General features: G+C 44.4%; 1 protein-coding gene and 1 long non-coding RNA gene across 2 annotated transcripts in view; one reads left to right on the forward strand and one right to left on the reverse strand.

The window, feature by feature from the left end:
- The window catches only part of LOC138948979 (uncharacterized), a 411010-nt gene that overhangs the window by 336753 nt on the left and 57161 nt on the right, over positions 1 to 17096 (forward strand). The gene's annotated exons all lie outside the window — the stretch shown is intronic.
- On the reverse strand, positions 245 to 17047 carry LOC138948976 (DNA polymerase epsilon subunit 3-like). Its single transcript, XM_070320668.1, has 5 exons — positions 16910 to 17047; positions 14958 to 15093; positions 12681 to 12766; positions 6072 to 6190; positions 245 to 700 (listed from the first exon to the last, which is right to left on the reverse strand). The coding sequence occupies exons 2-5, from the start codon at positions 15021 to 15023 to the stop codon at positions 486 to 488; spliced, it is 486 nt and encodes a 161-aa protein (XP_070176769.1). The 5' UTR covers positions 15024 to 15093; positions 16910 to 17047; the 3' UTR covers positions 245 to 485.

The following is a 17096-nucleotide window of genomic DNA, read 5'->3' on the forward strand; positions in this document are numbered from 1 at the left end:
ATAGCTTTTGATGCGAACAACAGGATTTGGAATACAGTTCATTAACAAGTCTTGATCTTTGATTGTGATCTGGGTGTCAATATTGTTCATTTCCTCATCATACATTTGTCTCAGGGTATGACCATTCAAGCCTTTATTTTTTATTTTTCAAGCCTTTAGTTTACATACACAACATTCCATGGAAATTCCCTCACGCTCAACTCCCTGTCAGAAGTCTCTCTCAGTCTCCAAGCAAAAACAACAGTTTTCTGTAAAGATAGCAGCTGAACTCATTTTATTTTTCTTACTCATTTACATCCAAAACGAAACATCCATGCACACCATCTGTTGCACACAGCAATTGCAAAGAGTGCACTAAAGGCACTTGTTGCTGTCTCAGATCATTTTCTCCACCATTCTTCTCTCTCAGTCATGTATTTTCCAAATATTTGTTCCGCTCCTCTCTCTCTCAAACACTCACACACACACACACGAGTCTATATCCTTCAACTGTCATCCACCTCTTCCACTTCGTCATCGTCCTCGTTGACAGTGATGATGTAGTCTTCTTTCTCCTCCCCCTGATAGGTGACGTCATCCTCCTCCTCGCTGCCCTCCTTGTCCTCGTCCCCTTGCCCCTCCCCCGAGGTGTTGCTGTCCGTGGTCTTCTTCTTCTTCTCCGCTATCGCCTCCTTCTTCCCTTGCTGCTGATTGCGGAACGCTGAAACCAAGAGAAGGTTGTCATTACAGTGACCCCCTTCAAGACCCCCCAATTTTAAGACTTCCTCTTTTCAATTTAAAACTTTCTCCTTTTTAAGGCCTTGCTTTTTTCAGGTTTTTTGTTCACCTCTGTAAATTTACCTCCAATTTAAGACTACCTCCTTGTTAAGACCTTGCTTTTTTGTTCACCTCTGTAAATTTACCTCCAATTTAAGACTACCTCCTTTTTAAGACCTTGCTTTTTTTCAGGTTTTTTGTTCACCTCTGTAAATTTACCTCCAATTTAAGACTACCTCCTTGTTAAGACCTTGCTTTTTTGTTCACCTCTGTAAATTTACCTCCAATTTAAGACTACCTCCTTTTTAAGACCTTGCTTTTTTTCAGGTTTTTTGTTCACCTCTGTAAATTTACCTCCAATTTAAGACTACCTTTGTTTCCCTCAGATTTGTGGAGGTCTTGCAAGAGGAGGTCCACTGTCCTTTATTGTTGCATTACTGGCAAATTCAGTTTGCTTTCTCCCAGTGGAAAGAAAGCTAGCTGCAACAGAGACGTGATTCCCAGCTTTGGCCCGTGATGTTGTCGAAGTGGGCTGTCATTTCGAGGTCCTGGTGTGCAGCGTTGTCCTCGTGGGCCAGACTTGTTTCCTCTCACTGCGGTGGAGTTGGCAGGTCTGCAGGAAGTGGTCTGGTGTCTGTTCCGCGTTTCCACAGTCGCACAGGGCCGACTGTCTGATGCCTATTCTTTTTAGGTGGCTGTTCAGTCCGCAGTGGCCTGTCCGGAGGCGGAAGACAATGGTCTGCTCGTGACGAGTGAGCTGATGGAGGGCATCTTCATGTGGATTGTATCCATTGTTTTTTTTTTCGAAGGTGGATTTTTGCCTGTTTCGGATTAGGGTCCTGGCTTCACTGTAAGTGAGGTTAGAGGGTTGCTGCTCAGTTTTGCTGCCCTCCTTTGCAGTAATGTTGGTAGTGAGGATGCTGTATGTTTCAGTTGACTGAGACTCATTAATAAATGATGTGTTACCGTTAGCTAGCTTGAGCATCACGCCTCCACCTAAATAGAAGACTTGATGCTGATGCAAATTGAAGTACATGTACAAGTACCTATAGTTCCTTAAACAGGTAATTGTATCAACTCCCATCAGCATATAATTTGTGAAGTTGTCGGGTAATCTTGATCTTTAGTGTGTTAAATTCATAGCTCAGAATCCAGTGGCATTCTTTACTTACTTTTGATAAAAGTCCCTGTAATCAAGCCAAAGAACATTTGTCGTGAAATCAATTGATGGATTGAGCTCCAAACTTAAGCATAATTAATTAATTTGGTTGTTTAATTGACGAAAGTGACGGGAGAATGGCTACGTTTTCAACAAAGGGAGTTGCCTCCCTTAAACGAAGCATATCGAGCATTCTAGTACAGTTCATTCCGTGACTCCAAAAGATCTAAAATGACTTATTATGCTTACAAGTGCAGGTTCTGCAAATTTGGAGGCTTAACACTATTGTGACTAGCACTGCCACGGCGTTAACGTCCTGCCTGCCCAAGCTTGCCACCAAGAAACTTCCCAAAAATCAGTAACTGTAAAGAAATCTGTCTAGCAAGCTTGAATTAAGTCCAATCACCACCAAATTTTGTGTACTAATTCAAAAATGGATGCCCCGTTCAGTCGTGCTATTTATAAGTTTGTCACGCGATTTGTTTTAGCAAAGGGGGGTGAAAGGGGGGTGAAAGGGGGATAATTTGTGTTTTTTAACGTTTTTTTGTGTGTGTTTTATTTTCCACTGCTTTTTTTAAAAGTTATTTTTTAACAGAAAGTATTATTAATAATGTTATAACCAAACAAGGTGTAAAACCTATGAATTAGCTGAAATATTGTTAACATTGTACACAGAAATAAGGAGACAGTACAAAGAAAAAAACAAGCAAATCACGCATTCACTCACAGCATCCTGACTCAAATGAAACAAAACTGTAACACTCACCAAATGATGTCTAGGTAATCCATATTGAATATAAGTCACATTTTCACAACAAAGTACCAACTGTCCACCTATGAACAATTCCAAAAGGATTTGAAGGCTCCAGCCATCCATTGTTATCAGTGCTGCCACGCCCCCATAGCTCCTGCACGATTCCGAGATACATGTTCGTCTAGCAGTATCACCCCCTACCACGTGTAGTTGCCGACTCGTACTAGCAACAACGGGACTGTTTCTTCCTCAATATCACTGCTATTATCGCTTTCTTGAGGCTAAAACGACACGATGTATCATGATCTACAGGATCCTCAAGATCCAACATCCGGAGAATCTCCTCCCGTGACAAGGCTCGCCTTCGATTCATTTTTTTTGTTCGAAAACACCACGCAAATCTGCATTAATTTGATCAAGCCGGAAGAGAAAACCACGTGTATCAAGGGAAACAACTCAATTTACTGCAAGCTTCAAAAACCGGGAAGCAATCACGAGTCGTGTACCTTGTATGTCTAATACTAAAATAGTCGCTTCCCGTCCGTGGGCGTTGCAGCGTTATTACTAATATAGTCGCCTCCCGTCACGAAAGTGTTAAATGCCTCTCAATTCTGAGCTATGAATTAAACACACAAAAGTTCAAGATTACCAGTTGTCGCATCTGTCTTATAGTTAGGATCCTTTAATCACCTCAACTGTAAGTGTAACTGAGCCAGTTAAAATCTAAGCAAATAGTTGCCACAAAAACAAAATTCCTTTACAAGGGGACAACATCCAGCCCAGCCTCGGTCCATCTTGCACTCGCCTGGATAGTGTCCCCTGGTGTAAGGGACTGTATCCTGTGTCTACCATTCCTTATTCTGTTGCTATCTTTTGAAAAGGCTGGATCAAGTGATCATTTTCAGGTACCTCAACACACACAAAAAAAAAGTAGACACTCATTAAGATAAAGGAAAATATAGAACACAGCAACTGCATATTGGCGAACTTTTCTGATCTTTTCTTCCCCTTTGAAGCTCCAATCTCCTGTAGTGCTAACAGACCTGCCAACCCTTGTTAAGCCTCAAATGTAGCAATTTTGATTCTTTGGGGAATTTTCAGCGTAGCGAACAGTGTTTTAGTGTAGCATTTTCTTAAAAGTATTCCCAAATCCGCATTTATACCATCTCGCACAAGAATAGACATTTGAAATAAAGTTTCATTAGAATGCAGGTACATAAAATGCCCATTACAGTATCAAAAAACAAGAAAGGTAGGTTGTTGGAACGTTTGTTATTGACAAAACAATACATTCACAGATATTTTGACCCAATGGTCTTTTAAGTGAACAGACAAACAAATATTCACACAAAACTTATCTTGATACAGCAGTCCCTCTCATGAACGGACACCCTTGGGCCCTGGCAAAACTGTCCGTACATTGCAGGTGTCCGGTCACGGGAGGGGTGACCACACCACCCCCTCCCCCGGGCCATACACTCGACTCGCACAGAAGGGTTCATAGATTAGGCAACCAACTCACTGGTCAAGGCTGAGGGGAAACAAGAGTATCTTGTCAATGAAAGAGGTTACACACAGACACACGTTTTTGAGAACTGTGGCCGGTTTTTCACTCACTTTCGCTCAGGACCTTCATCGACTGTGGTTTCTGTTGTTTACGTTCAACAGACAAGAATAAAGAGCTCAGTGCGGTTACATGTTGGCATCTTCGCATGTACTCTTCACTCCTGACCAACACTACCCCACCTCCTGATGGGTACACGTGCACTCAAGTTATCAGTGACTGTCATCACGCCATTGCGGCTGTGATCTTCGTACCAAGAGCCGGACTGCTCTGTTATCGATTTTGTTGTGGTGAAAATTTGACGATGGTCTGTCCGTACATTGGAGGTATGACCTGCTGTTGGGACCGAAAATGAGTGTCCACGTTTTGCAGGTGTCCGTTTAACTCATTCGCTCCGCAGCTAAATTTCCCCTGTGTTCCCTGCCAACGCGCGATTTAGAGCCATTTTGAAAAAAATATTAAAAATCAACAACACAAGATAACCTTACATACCTTATGTTTTTGCAAAGTTTGAAACTTACTCTTTTAGAAAATATATGAAACATTTGAAAGTACATACCTTTTGTTGTCTTCATATCCACGCAAAATATCCAATTTGAAGCAAAACAAAAAAACTTTCTACGTCATGGGTTCATCATACACAATGTCATGATCGACACTTGCATTGCCCGAATCATCACCCAAATGATCGTCCATTGGCACAAAATCGTCACCAGAATCTAAAATATCATCTCCACTATCATCATCACTGAGGTCAAGATCAGAACCGTACTGAATAACACGTTCTAGCACTCTTTTCAAGTTACTACGTCTCAGCAGAACGATCCGCCATCTTGGAAAAGTCAAAACACGTGGGTCGCACACCGTCAACAAAATTTTTATTAATCCCAACAATTTAAGGGAAGGAACTGTTTACAGTGAATGGTACCACTGTAGACAGATAGAAGTTCATTGCAGGGGTTGTTTCCCTTGGTCAGCAGGACCGTTTACACCGTTAAAAATTCGTGATATCCGTCGGAACTCAAGTGCCGGCACGCAGCCAACGCTAAACACAGGTGTCGGAATTCCAGTTCCGACGCGCAGCGAATGAGTTAAGGAAAACACTCCGTGCCGAGCAAATGTGTCCGTTCATGTCAGGTGTCCGCTCACGCCGGGGGCTGTACATTGCAGGGACTGCTGTAGTTCTATCAGTTTACGTCCACTCGTCAGGAAGCCGAGCGAATGAATGAGCCGAGCCCATTATTGAGGGCCCCAAAGGGGGGGTATCATCACGATCACGGGAAGGGAAATTTTAGCTTTCACGATCACAGTTACCTTGATTTTTGTTTTCACGATCACAAACACCTTGACGAATAGAGGATCATAGAGTGATACAGCTGTGAAAAATTTACGTTGAAAATAAAATGCTTTGCAATAATGCCCCTCACGATCACGAAAACAAATGACGATCACGTTCACGATACTTGATTTTTGTGTCATCACGGATCACGGGAAAAGTCCCATCACGATCACAAAAATGGAAATTTCGGCAATCACGGTCACAGAAAGGTCAAAAAACGCCAATCACGATCACGATTTTAAACCCTTTGGGGCATCATTATTTACACTGTATCTGCAGTGCCACTTTTCAGCGTAGACGATGTTTTGTGACACATTTTGTGACCCCGACATGGAGTTACAAGCAGAAATGAGTACCAGGACTCACAAAAAAGAGGGAATTGCTGCATGCTTGTGATTATTTGTTAAAGCGCAGCAACCTTAAGATTGGTGTAGCAATTGCTCTTAAAACGTAGCAGCCCCAACAAAAAATAATGTCACTGTTAGGTAGAAGTACTCACCCTCTAATGCCTCTGCCAAAGGGTCAATAAACTGCTCGAACTCCATTTCCTCCATGGCTGAAAGCACATCTTGGGCGCTGATCGTCTTCCGCTTCGCCTTCAGGGCATAGTTGTTTGAACTGGGAAAAAAGGACGAGAAATGTTAAAATCACATGTAATTTCTGTTCAACAAAATACTTGATGAAACAATTGCAAACCTTTCTGCTTCAAGTTCAACTGACTCATGAAACTTCTGGAATTACACTTTGAATGCTGAACTTCAAAAGCTGTTTTCTCTTTACACATTTTTAAAATACATGGATTTGTTACTGTTCCTTGCTCCTGAAACCATTATTGCCAAAATTTTCTGCCCAAGAAAAATAGACAAAACAAATTTCATCGCAGATTCAAGAGTTATGAAGACAAAGTATGATTCTATGAAGCAGGCGAAAAGCTTATTATTATTCCAAAGCATGCGACCTGTCCATTCCAAATAATATACGACCTTTGATTTCATTTTATGCAGAATAGTTTTACTTCTGGCCTTCTTAACCTCTCAAGTTTGCTTTCAATGTTATGCAGTAACACTTGTTAGGCCTACTTTGAATACCTGTCACATAACCCAGTGTTGTTGCCAGCCTAAGAAGACAATAGGTCATTTGGACCTCCCTAAAAAACAACAATAGGTCCAAATTGTACCGCCATACCTTTGATACATGCAATGCAAAATAACTTTTAGCAACTTTTTTTGGGCAACATTTTCAGGCTATTCGCGGTTTTTCCTATCCTTTTTATTCTTAAACCTGTTTCAAGTCCTTTGGCATTGCTTTGATGTCGCTTCCTAGTTTTAATTGTTCATAAACTTTGCGAGGAGAAAGAGCCTGCCCTTTCCAATACAGTGCCCGGTGTGCGAATGTAGGGATCCTGCCTGATCTTTGCATTACCATGCCGTAGTATTATATTGATGAACTTTCCACTGTTTTCGGTAAATAGGTACACCGGCTGGATCGGGTATTTCCGTAAACGCAGCCTTGAGTGTCAATGACGACAAATTACATAATTATGACGAGCTTACCTGAGTAAGTGAAGTCTAATTGTGGTTTTATCGACCACAATGTAGAGAGGAAAGGGATTACGTGAGATAGAACGCGGGAATACGTCACTGTTTAACGACGTGTAAATGGTGCAGAAAAAAGAGAAAGAGAGAGGAAAGGGATAGGGAGGGAAAACGGTTATCAGTATAACTCTGAAGACAACTTAGGGCGAGGCACGTAATCCCTTTCCTCTCTACATTGTGGTCGATAAAACCACAATTAGACTTCACTTACTCAGGTAAGCTCGTCATAATTATGTAATTTTATCTCCCACAATTCCGAGAGGAATGGGTCACGTGAGACTTTAAAGTCTGCAACATTTACACCCTAGCACTGTCGATGAATTGAAATACATATAAACCTACCCCAATTCTTCATGACAGAACAGCCTGTCCAAAACTCCTCCCACTGTCCACTGGTTTCTTGTAAAAAGTTGTGAAGGTGTTAGCCCGACGCCAACCAACAGTCTTCAGAATGGTTGCCAGAGGAATTTTACTTGCAGCTTTACTAGATGCAGCGGAACGAGTTGAATGCGGCGTAAATATTGTCATGTCAATACCCGCTTTTTGTAATCCAATCTTTGTCCATCGACGGATAGTATCTCTCGACACCGCTTTGTGAGGGGCTGTCCAACTGATAAAGAGTCTCGTTTCCGTTCCTCTAAATGCACGAGTTCTTTTGACATATTGTTTCAAATAATGTACAACACAAATTGCCAAATCAGACGGAAAAGCACAAAATACCACTTCATTCTGATGTTTGTTTGGGCCAGAAGTTTTGAGCAAATCCCCAAACCTACATCGTACATCTTCCTTTGTCCAACTCATGTTACGCAAGTCCATCAACCAAATCGCCTGTCCCCTTTGACTAGAGACCAACAAGCACAACAGCACAGTTTTAAGCGTCAATTGCGCCAGCGATAAAAATTTTGCCGGTGACCATTCTTTTAAAAAATTTAGCACTAGATTAGCGTCCCAGGTCACACAAGTACGGGGCAAAGCTGGCCGTCTGTTGAAAGCTCCTTTCAAAAACTTCTTCACCAGTGGATGACAACCCACTGAACAATTATCCTGAAGGGACAATGCGGAAACAGCGCTTCGTGCCATGTTCAAACTGCTGTATCCTTTGCCTTCTTGGAACAGTTTCGTTAAAAACCTTATCAACTCATGTGGAGAGGCACAAAAGGGATCTCTATCCCGTTCAAGGCAATGCTGAAGCCAGCGTTTGAAATATGACTCGTAGTTACGCTTCGTACCCTCTCTCCAGGCTGACATGATAATGTCTGTTGCTTCATCCTGAATTCCCTGTTTCTGGAGGGCTGTCCGGACAAGGAACATGCTACTAGTTTCATCTTCTTCAGTAGTGGATGGTGCTCCCCTGTCAGTGGATGACTGAGTAAGTTTTCTTTTCGGGGCAACATGACCGGCAGTTCTACTAGTAGACGCAACAGTTTCGTGAACCACACTTGCGTTGTCCATAATGGCACCACCAGCACACACTCCGCCTCTAAGACTTCTATCCTTTGGAGCACTCTTGGAATGAGACTGAAAGGCGGAAAACAAAACGCCTTGAACAATGACCAGTCTAAGGAAAATGCATCAATGGCAAATGCATCTGGGTCAGGTTTCCATGAAACATACTTTCTTAACTGTGCGTTAACACGAGAAGCAAATAAGTCTACATCACAGAGACAAAACCGATTGATGACTTCTGCAAACACTTGTGTGTCCAAATGCCATTCAATGTTGTGTCTATCTACACGGGATTCTGCATCTGCCTCTATATTTAGGCAACCCGGTAAGTGTGTTGCTGTTACACAATTACTATGTGATAAGCACCACAACCAAATGTCTCTGGCAATGTCGTTGCACAAAACTTTTGTGCTGCCCATGTTATTAATACAAGCAACAGTGGTGCTATTGTCTGTAAGTAACTGAATGTAAGAGTGACATAATCCCCTGCAAAGGGATTTCAAGGCAAAATAAGCTGCTTTAAGTTCCAAACAGTTAATATGTTCAAAAGCTTCTTCCTTGGTCCACATTCCACCTGTGGTGCTACCCTGACACTCCGCCCCCCACCCTATTTTCGAAGCATCTGATTTTACTATTACAGTAGGTATGCCTCTGCTAACAGGGGAAGGATATTGCTTTACATTATCAATCCACCAGAGAAGGTCTGAACGAACTTGTTCTGAAACCACAAGTTCTGCATCAAAGTCACCTTTCCTAACAGCAAGGGCTTCATTTTTTGCGATCTCTAATCGTTTAAAAAAGAGAGGTGCAATCCAAACACCCGGTTGGGCAGCCACTAAATATCCGATAACTTCAGCCAACTGCCTAATTGTACATTTCTTTCTTCCAGCCAAATCAGCGCACTTAGTACGAATTTTATCAACTGTCCGGGGGGTCAGAGAAACTAACATGTTCTGAGAATCAAGCTGAAACCCTAAAAACTCAATGCATTGAGTAGGTGTAAATACCGACTTCACAGGATGCACAGTAAAGCCCAAACGATCCAACAAAGCACATGTATCTAACACTGCTGCCTGGCATTCTTCAAAAGTGTCTCCTTGCAAAAGGGTATCATCAATGTATATCAGAAGGGTATGGCCAGATAAACGTAAGTGGGCCAATACAGGCTTTAGTAGTTTCGTGAAAATGCGGGGAGAATCACGATATCCCTGTGGAAGAGCCAGGAACTCAAAAGTTTTGCCATGAAACTGAAATCTGAAATATTTTCTGAACTTGTGAGCGATGCGTATGGAGAAATATGCATCTTTTAGATCAACTGAGACAAAAAAAAAACAATCTATTTTCATTAATGACACTGCGTTTTTTAATGTATCCATCTTGAAGTGAATCTTTTCAATTGTCTGATTCAAATTTTTTAGGTTTAAAATCACCCTTTGACTACCATCTTTTTTCTGACGCAAGAAAATACTGGATAAAAGTTGATCTGGCCGTTGATCCACCTCTTGAACAATCTGTTTCTCCACTAACTTCGCTACCTCATTAACCACTAGCTCATCCTCGGAAGAAGAAAATCTAATTTCTTTCCTGTCTGGAATGTGTTCACCAGTGATCATAAATTCAATTTCAATTCCTGCGACTTGCTGAAGGATCCATCTATCAGAGGTTAACTGTCTCCAACTATTCAAATGATCAGCAACTTTTCCACTATGAAAGTTCTCAGGAGTATTCACAAAATTTGAACTGACCTGTTCCCTAAAAATAGAAACCGCTGGCGCACAAATATCAGATTCTAATCCCGTTTTGTTTTCTTGGAGGGAATCCCGCTCTGTTGGGAGTGGAACTTGGGAGAGAATTTGTGTCCTGTCTGTCGGTTGGAGACACCTCTTCTCTGCTGGTACTGTTGTCTCTGCTGAAACTGTTGTCGAGGTCGCCCTTGGTAGAACTGACGACCTCTGGTGGCGTTTTTTGAAAGGGGCTGTGACAGTGTGGATGATAATTTCCTGTTCTTCACTGCATCGTCGACCCTTTTCGCTAGATCCTCCCCAAACAAAAACTCGTTAGACGTCAGTTTGAAATTTAGCTGCGCATTGCATAAGGCCCTGCAGTCTTGGCTAAGTGTCGGCCTGAGTGCTTCGCGCCGCACTTGTGACAGGTCCTTGTGTGAAGCCATAAGAAGTCGAGCCGCATCGGCCAGTTTGCTAAAGCTGTCACGCTCACTCAACTTCCGACTTGCTGGTTTTTCTTTGAGGTCGGACATAAGCTGAGCGATAATTTTCAGTGTACAACCTACTTGTTCCTGAACAAAGGACAGGTTCGAGTCTCTTTTCTTTGCGAACTTGTCTAACAGTTTGCCATCTAATTCACGATTGAGAGTCGGCGTTCGAAGCGACGTGACATTTTTGGGCCGCGGATAGTTCTGAAGAGTGTCTCGCACACGTGCCCGATCTGATGGAAGAAGAAGTCCTTCCTCAAAACGATCTGCCAGAGATGGATGAATCCCCTCGCCAACTGTATCCACTACTATGCCTGCGTCAAAATCATTGTCCGAAGCAACATCCGTGTCTTCAGCCGAATCAAACTCATTTTCGAACTGCTCATGAGCAAATCTAACCGAAGCACCGTCTTCTCCATCCGCTTGCGACTCTTGCGCCGAACTGCTTTCGGTTCCATGCGACTCGGTTCCACGCGATGTTGAAGCAACAGGCGTCGCATTAAGTTTACCAACTTTCTCCAAATCAGATAGTCTGCCAGACAAGGCAGTCATTGTCTCCAAAATTTTGTCTATTTTCAGAGTAACTTCACAATCACGTGGGCCAGACGAGCTCTTCTCTATTGAAAGAGACTTATCAACTCCCGTCTTTTCTGACGGTATCACTTCAGAAGGTTGTGCTTTCGCCGGTTTCTTGCCGGTTTTCTTCCCGCCAGCAGCACATTCACCACCTCCCGAGTCCGCCATATTCCGAACAAAACCCACACGAAAAAGTTATATTGATTCCTGCGGACGAGCAAGCGCACCCGTTACAGTATGAAAACAATTTAAAATCCACTGCAAAGATTTTCAAATCTTCAATGGATTAGTGCCCAGCCTTAGCACAGCGGACCTTCTGTGGCCCATAGTTCGCCTCAGGCGATAGTAATTGCTGTAATCGAGACAGCTGCTGAAAAAACAAAGAGGCTGCTTCAGCAAATCGTGACTGACTATGTCAGCAAATCGTGACTGACTGTGTCAGCAAACGTGTACTTCATTTCCGTAGCCAAAATAATATGTCATCCTACCAAAACAAGTCACAATTCCGACTGACCTTAGGTCACACGTGCAAAAACAAGTAACGATCCCAACTGACCCAAATATAGTAGGTCACACCTGCAAAAACAATGAACGCGCCGACTGACGCCTAACATTTCCATGTGTAATTAGCTTCGACGAATAAAATTCATACGCGAAACAACAAGTTCCCGGTTCAAAAAACCAACAAACACCGAAAACTCCAAACTGTTTCCTTACCTTGCAAGTTGACACAATGATAAACAATCAAAATAGTCAATACACTTCAACTAACCTACAACTAAAACTTGTACAGAGAAAGGTTAGAGGAAAATGAAAGCAAAGCAAGAGAGACAGTGCACCAACACACGTCTTCACAGGACGGAAACCATTCGTTCAGTGACGTATTCCCGCGTTCTATCTCACGTGACCCATTCCTCTCGGAATTGTGGGAGATAAAACACGGACTAGGCATTGAGTGCATTTTCACTCGTAGCGAACATGAGCATTTTGATCGGGGTTTGTTTTCCGACTTTGCAACTCCCATTCCATTCATTGCAGACCTTGTCCGCCTTGTACAAATATGTATCGGTCAGTTGACCACCAAAACGTACAAACTATCAGTCCATCGACCGGACAAGGCTAGGTCCAATACGTCAAATCAGAAAGGAATGCGTCAGAGACCGAAGACCGAGGCCTGGCAACAACACTGCATAACCCCATGAATTTTCTTTTCATGTTTCAGGTATTTCTACTTGCAACACTGTCACATTTGAACTGAGCAGTTTAGTACACTTACCACGAGGTTGCATACAAAACAAAAACGCTGGCTGCCTTGGAAATAGCAAGACGGGCTTCTTTGGACACATTCACTCCCTCAGGAATCTGCAGAAAAGGCATAAAAGCATTAAAACTCTGTGGTTTCTTTCTTCTCAACAGTGACGTTGCTAGCATCGCTCGTGTCATTTATGTGAAGCAGTGTTATGTGTTTCTAACGCCTCAGAACAGTACAACAATAGCTGTTACAACATATTCACATACACTGCCGAACTAAAGTTAAGGGCCGGCCTCTGATTTGCGCAGCTTTCCGTTGTTATTTTTTATGCCAACACTGCATGACGAAAAAATGGCCAACTTGGGTTTTCCAGAAGCCTGTCTCACGGCTGCACGTGCCTGACCTTGTTTTGCACGCATTGCAGTTCAGCAACACCGTTTTTAGGGGCAGTGAAAAGGTTGTCAAAACACGATAATTTCCTATAAAATTTGCTCGACTTTAGCTGAAGAAGCAGTATTGCAGTCGGTGTTTGGCATGGTGCACGAGCAAACCATGGCTATACTGAAAACTCCTCAACGAAAGTTGCACAGGAATGGGTATTTAGGGGCGCGCACCAGAGCTCTGAGTAAGCATGCCTCCAAGAACCAAACTGACAACATTGGATCGAGGACGGGCGCTGGGATGGCTGCAGGACGGCGTGTCTGGCAGAGAAGTTTCCAGACGGCTAGGAGTGAGCCACTCTGTTATTCAGCGGCTCCACCAACGCTTCCAGACTACCGGAAGTGCTGTTGAGCGACCTCGGTCTGGGCGCCCAAGATGTACAGATCGAAGAGACGATCGCTACCTCCAGCTCTTGGCTCTACGTAACCGAACCAACACCCGCAGGACGTTGATAGGCAACTTCAGGGCCGCTACCAACGTCACCATCAGTCGCATGACTGTGACCCGTCGTCTGCGTGAGGTGCGCCTGCACTCAAGGAGAACTGTCGTCCGTCCGCCCCTCACACCACGTCATCGCCGGGCCAGAATGGCGTTCTGCCGCAACCATCGGCGTTGGAACAGACAGCAGTGGGGCAGGGTACTCTTTACAGACGAGTCCCGGTTCACTCTCTCTTCCTGTGATGCCCGCATACGCGCTTGGAGACGTCCGGGTGAACGTTTCATCGATGCCTGTGTCCAGGAACATGACAGGTATGGAGGCGGTTCAGTTATGGTGTGGGCTGGCTTCCATCTGCACGGGAGGACCCCCCTGTACCGTATTAGAGGCAATCTTACCGGCGTGCGGTACAGGGATGAAATCGTGAGGCCTCAAATCATCCCTACACTGCAAGCCATGGGTGCCGGCGCTATGCTCCAAGACAATAACGCGACCCCTCATCGCGCTAGGGTGGTCCAAGATGTTCTGCAGCGTCAGCAGATTGTGAGGATGAACTGGCCAGCCCGATCCCCCGACTTGGCGCCCATAGAACACCTCTGGGACATCATTGGACGCCGGGTGAGGGACAATCACCCCCCACCTGCTGATGTGGACCAGCTCTTCCGATTCCTGCAGCAGGAGTGGACGGCAATCCCTCAACAGATGCTCCAGAACCATGTAAACTCAATGCGCTCACGGATCGGTGAATGCCTTGCAGCCCGGGGTGGCCACACCCGTTACTGAACTTGAACAACCTGACAGAACTTTCTTGCCACTTTTCGAAAGGGGGGTGGGGTACTTCCGACGGTTGCTGCGCAAATGAAATTTCTTTGTTGGTGATTTTGTTTACATGACTCGAACGGTTACATGTCGTATTAAAACATTTCAAGGGTTGAAGGTGTTGCTTTGATTTGTTGTGTTATGAGAGATGATTCTTCTTCTGGCCCTTAACTTTAGTTCGGCAGTGTAGTACTATAGTGATATTTACACTAAGAAGAAAGCAAACACATCACTCTTTGCATATTGGCTTATGTTGTTGGCTCCTTGAAAGGGCTACGTCTGGGGTAAGAGAGACTCTGCTAGCAGAATAAGGTGGAGTACAATCAACTCAAGTCAGCTGTATCTTAGTTCTTCTACTCAATAGAAATTTAAGCTTTTTCATTCTCAATTAATGCTGGTCTTGGTGTCAACACCACAGGTATTTGTATTATATGTACCCCACTTGAAGGAAAGAACCAAGCACACAAAAAACAAACACTCAAAACATTCCTTTCATTGCCTCACAACACTAACAGACATACACATAGGCTAGCATATCACACAGACTTATATTATATGTGCACATGTATACAGATAATTATAAAGACAATGAAAACAAATCGTACAGCTTCCTTAATTATTCGTCCCACGACTGCATTCGGCAGATTCAGGTCTTCTGGTCGCTCAGCCATCCTGACTCTTCTATTGGATCTGTTTGAATCAGCTCAGGTGTGCACCAGACAACGAACAGGTTCTCAGTTTCTGCAAGACAAAAACATCAAACTGTCAGAATTTAAGTCAAAAAATTTCTAAACTACTTGGTTGATACCGAAAAAGTCGTCTGCACTTGTGGGTAAACAGCGATGAACAGCCAATCGGATTGGCAGTTATGCAGCCGTCTTTTTTCCTTACACAGCGAGCACCTCCAAGGCATGCTCGCCTACTCTCGCTATATCATAGCTTTCCTCGCAACGAAAGTTCTCCAAGTAACGCTACTTCCTCACCCCACCACCTGCCAAATCTCGCCCCTGAGAAACAGGGGACAGGCGGCTATTCAGATTTCTATCAATTCAAACTGGATTCATAAAACTGTTCTCCAAGAAGAAGAAAGTTAAACTATTTTGCCGTGGGGGGGGGGGGGGGGGGGGGGATCTATTACAGAGGGGAGGGGGTGGGGCTGGAGAGGGGGTGAATCTAGTGGGGAGGGGAGGGGGGGGGGGCAGACAGGGAATGGTTTCGACAGGGGATGCCTATGGGCTCGCGCCTCGGAGCTAGGCCTCAACGATGGTTCTGAAGGCCTGGGGGGAGTCTGCGCTCACAGCCTCTTAGAGGATGTTAATCCAGAGGCGGATCAGCAGACGGAAAGACTGCCTGATCGTGATACTGATAGTGAGAGTTGAGACATTGGTGGGACAGGCGCAATGCACTGTGCCTGATGGGAAAAAGTACTGTAGTGTGACTGTGCTTCCAGCACCGTATCCTCCAGGCCATTAAAACAACCCAAAGAACAAAGGAAAGTCTGTCTAGATGTATATTAATTAGGGGCCATGATTTAGTCTTCTTCTTCTTCTTAATTTTCTTGAGGTAATCCCTGTGCAGGGCAACTACCCTCATTTGGTTGGTGCGCTTAATTTCCCTAGAGTGAAAGATAAAGTGGATAGTGTGCCTGTGGAAATAATAACATGGATCATTGGGTGGGTTGGTAGGCAAGCTTGCTTTACGCGATTTGCCCTGGCACCTAATTTCAGGCCCTGGGCTGAGGGGCTGGCCTACCACCCAGTGCTACCTAGCCCAGCAACCGGGCCCCGACGAGACAACACAAACAGGACGAACAATACGGAGCAAGAGCGATACAATCTAGCTATATCACTGCTGAGAGAAAAAGAGGGGAGGGGGGGGGGGGATGGGCCTTGGAGAGGGGGGGGAGGGATCTATTACGGAGGGGAGGGGCTGGGACTGGAGAGGGGGTGAATCTAGTGGGAAGGGGGGGGGGGGGGGAGGGGGCAGACAGGGAGTGGGTTTCGACAGGGGATGCGTGTGGGCTCGCGCTTCGGAGCCAGGCCTCAACGATGGTTCTGAAGGCCTGGGGGGGAGTCTGCGCTCACAGCCTCTTCAGGGATGTTATTCCAGAGGCGGATCGCAGACGGAAAGAAGGACGTTCTGTGGGAGCCGGTGCGGTACTGAGGGACCTGTACTAGTCTGGTGGTGCCCCCCCTGGTGGATCTTGCCATTCTTGGGACCGGTGCGTCAAATCTATGTTACGTTCTCTTCAGGATCAGGATCGATACATTGCAGGAACCTTTTTAGGTTATCGTCGCAACGGTATGGTGGCTGTTGGCACGACACCGTTGCTGGGTGATATTCAACTTCAAAAAGTGGTTCTGCTCTACGGTCAATGCTGAATGCAGGTTCACAATCAGATGTAACGTGTACGTCAGTCTTGTTTCATGACCACTGAGCATGAGACAGTGTAACCTGTAGCGTTAAGCATTATCATCGGAATCAGATTCTAACGAGAAAGGTGCTTAATCAAAACCACACAGGCAAACATTTTGATAGTTTTACATGGACTGCCTACCTTTCCATCATTGACTGTCATCCATTTTCGCGCGTGGTCATTAAAAAATTGGAGTGCATTGTTTGTAGACATTCGAAGACGGTGGCACTAAAACTGTACTTTATTTTCCCAGTTATGAAATATTTTAAGTAACACGACGTGATCACGAGAACATACTATACTGAGTATTTTTTAAATACTAATTTCG

The sequence above is a fragment of the Littorina saxatilis genome, linkage group LG15 (assembly GCF_037325665.1).
Source record: "Littorina saxatilis isolate snail1 linkage group LG15, US_GU_Lsax_2.0, whole genome shotgun sequence".
Lineage (NCBI taxonomy): Eukaryota > Metazoa > Mollusca > Gastropoda > Littorinimorpha > Littorinidae > Littorina > Littorina saxatilis.

Coding starts and splice junctions, on each gene's coding strand:
- LOC138948976 (XM_070320668.1), bottom strand. CDS start 15,023: ATGGCTGAGCGACCAGAAGACCTGAATCTGCCGAATGCAGTCGTGGGA. Junction 12,767..14,957: donor GACGAATAATTAAGGAAGCT/GTACGATTTGTT, acceptor CCTTTTCTGCAG/ATTCCTGAGGGAGTGAATGT. Junction 6,191..12,680: donor GTTTTGTATGCAACCTCGTG/GTAAGTGTACTA, acceptor CTTTTTTCCCAG/TTCAAACAACTATGCCCTGA.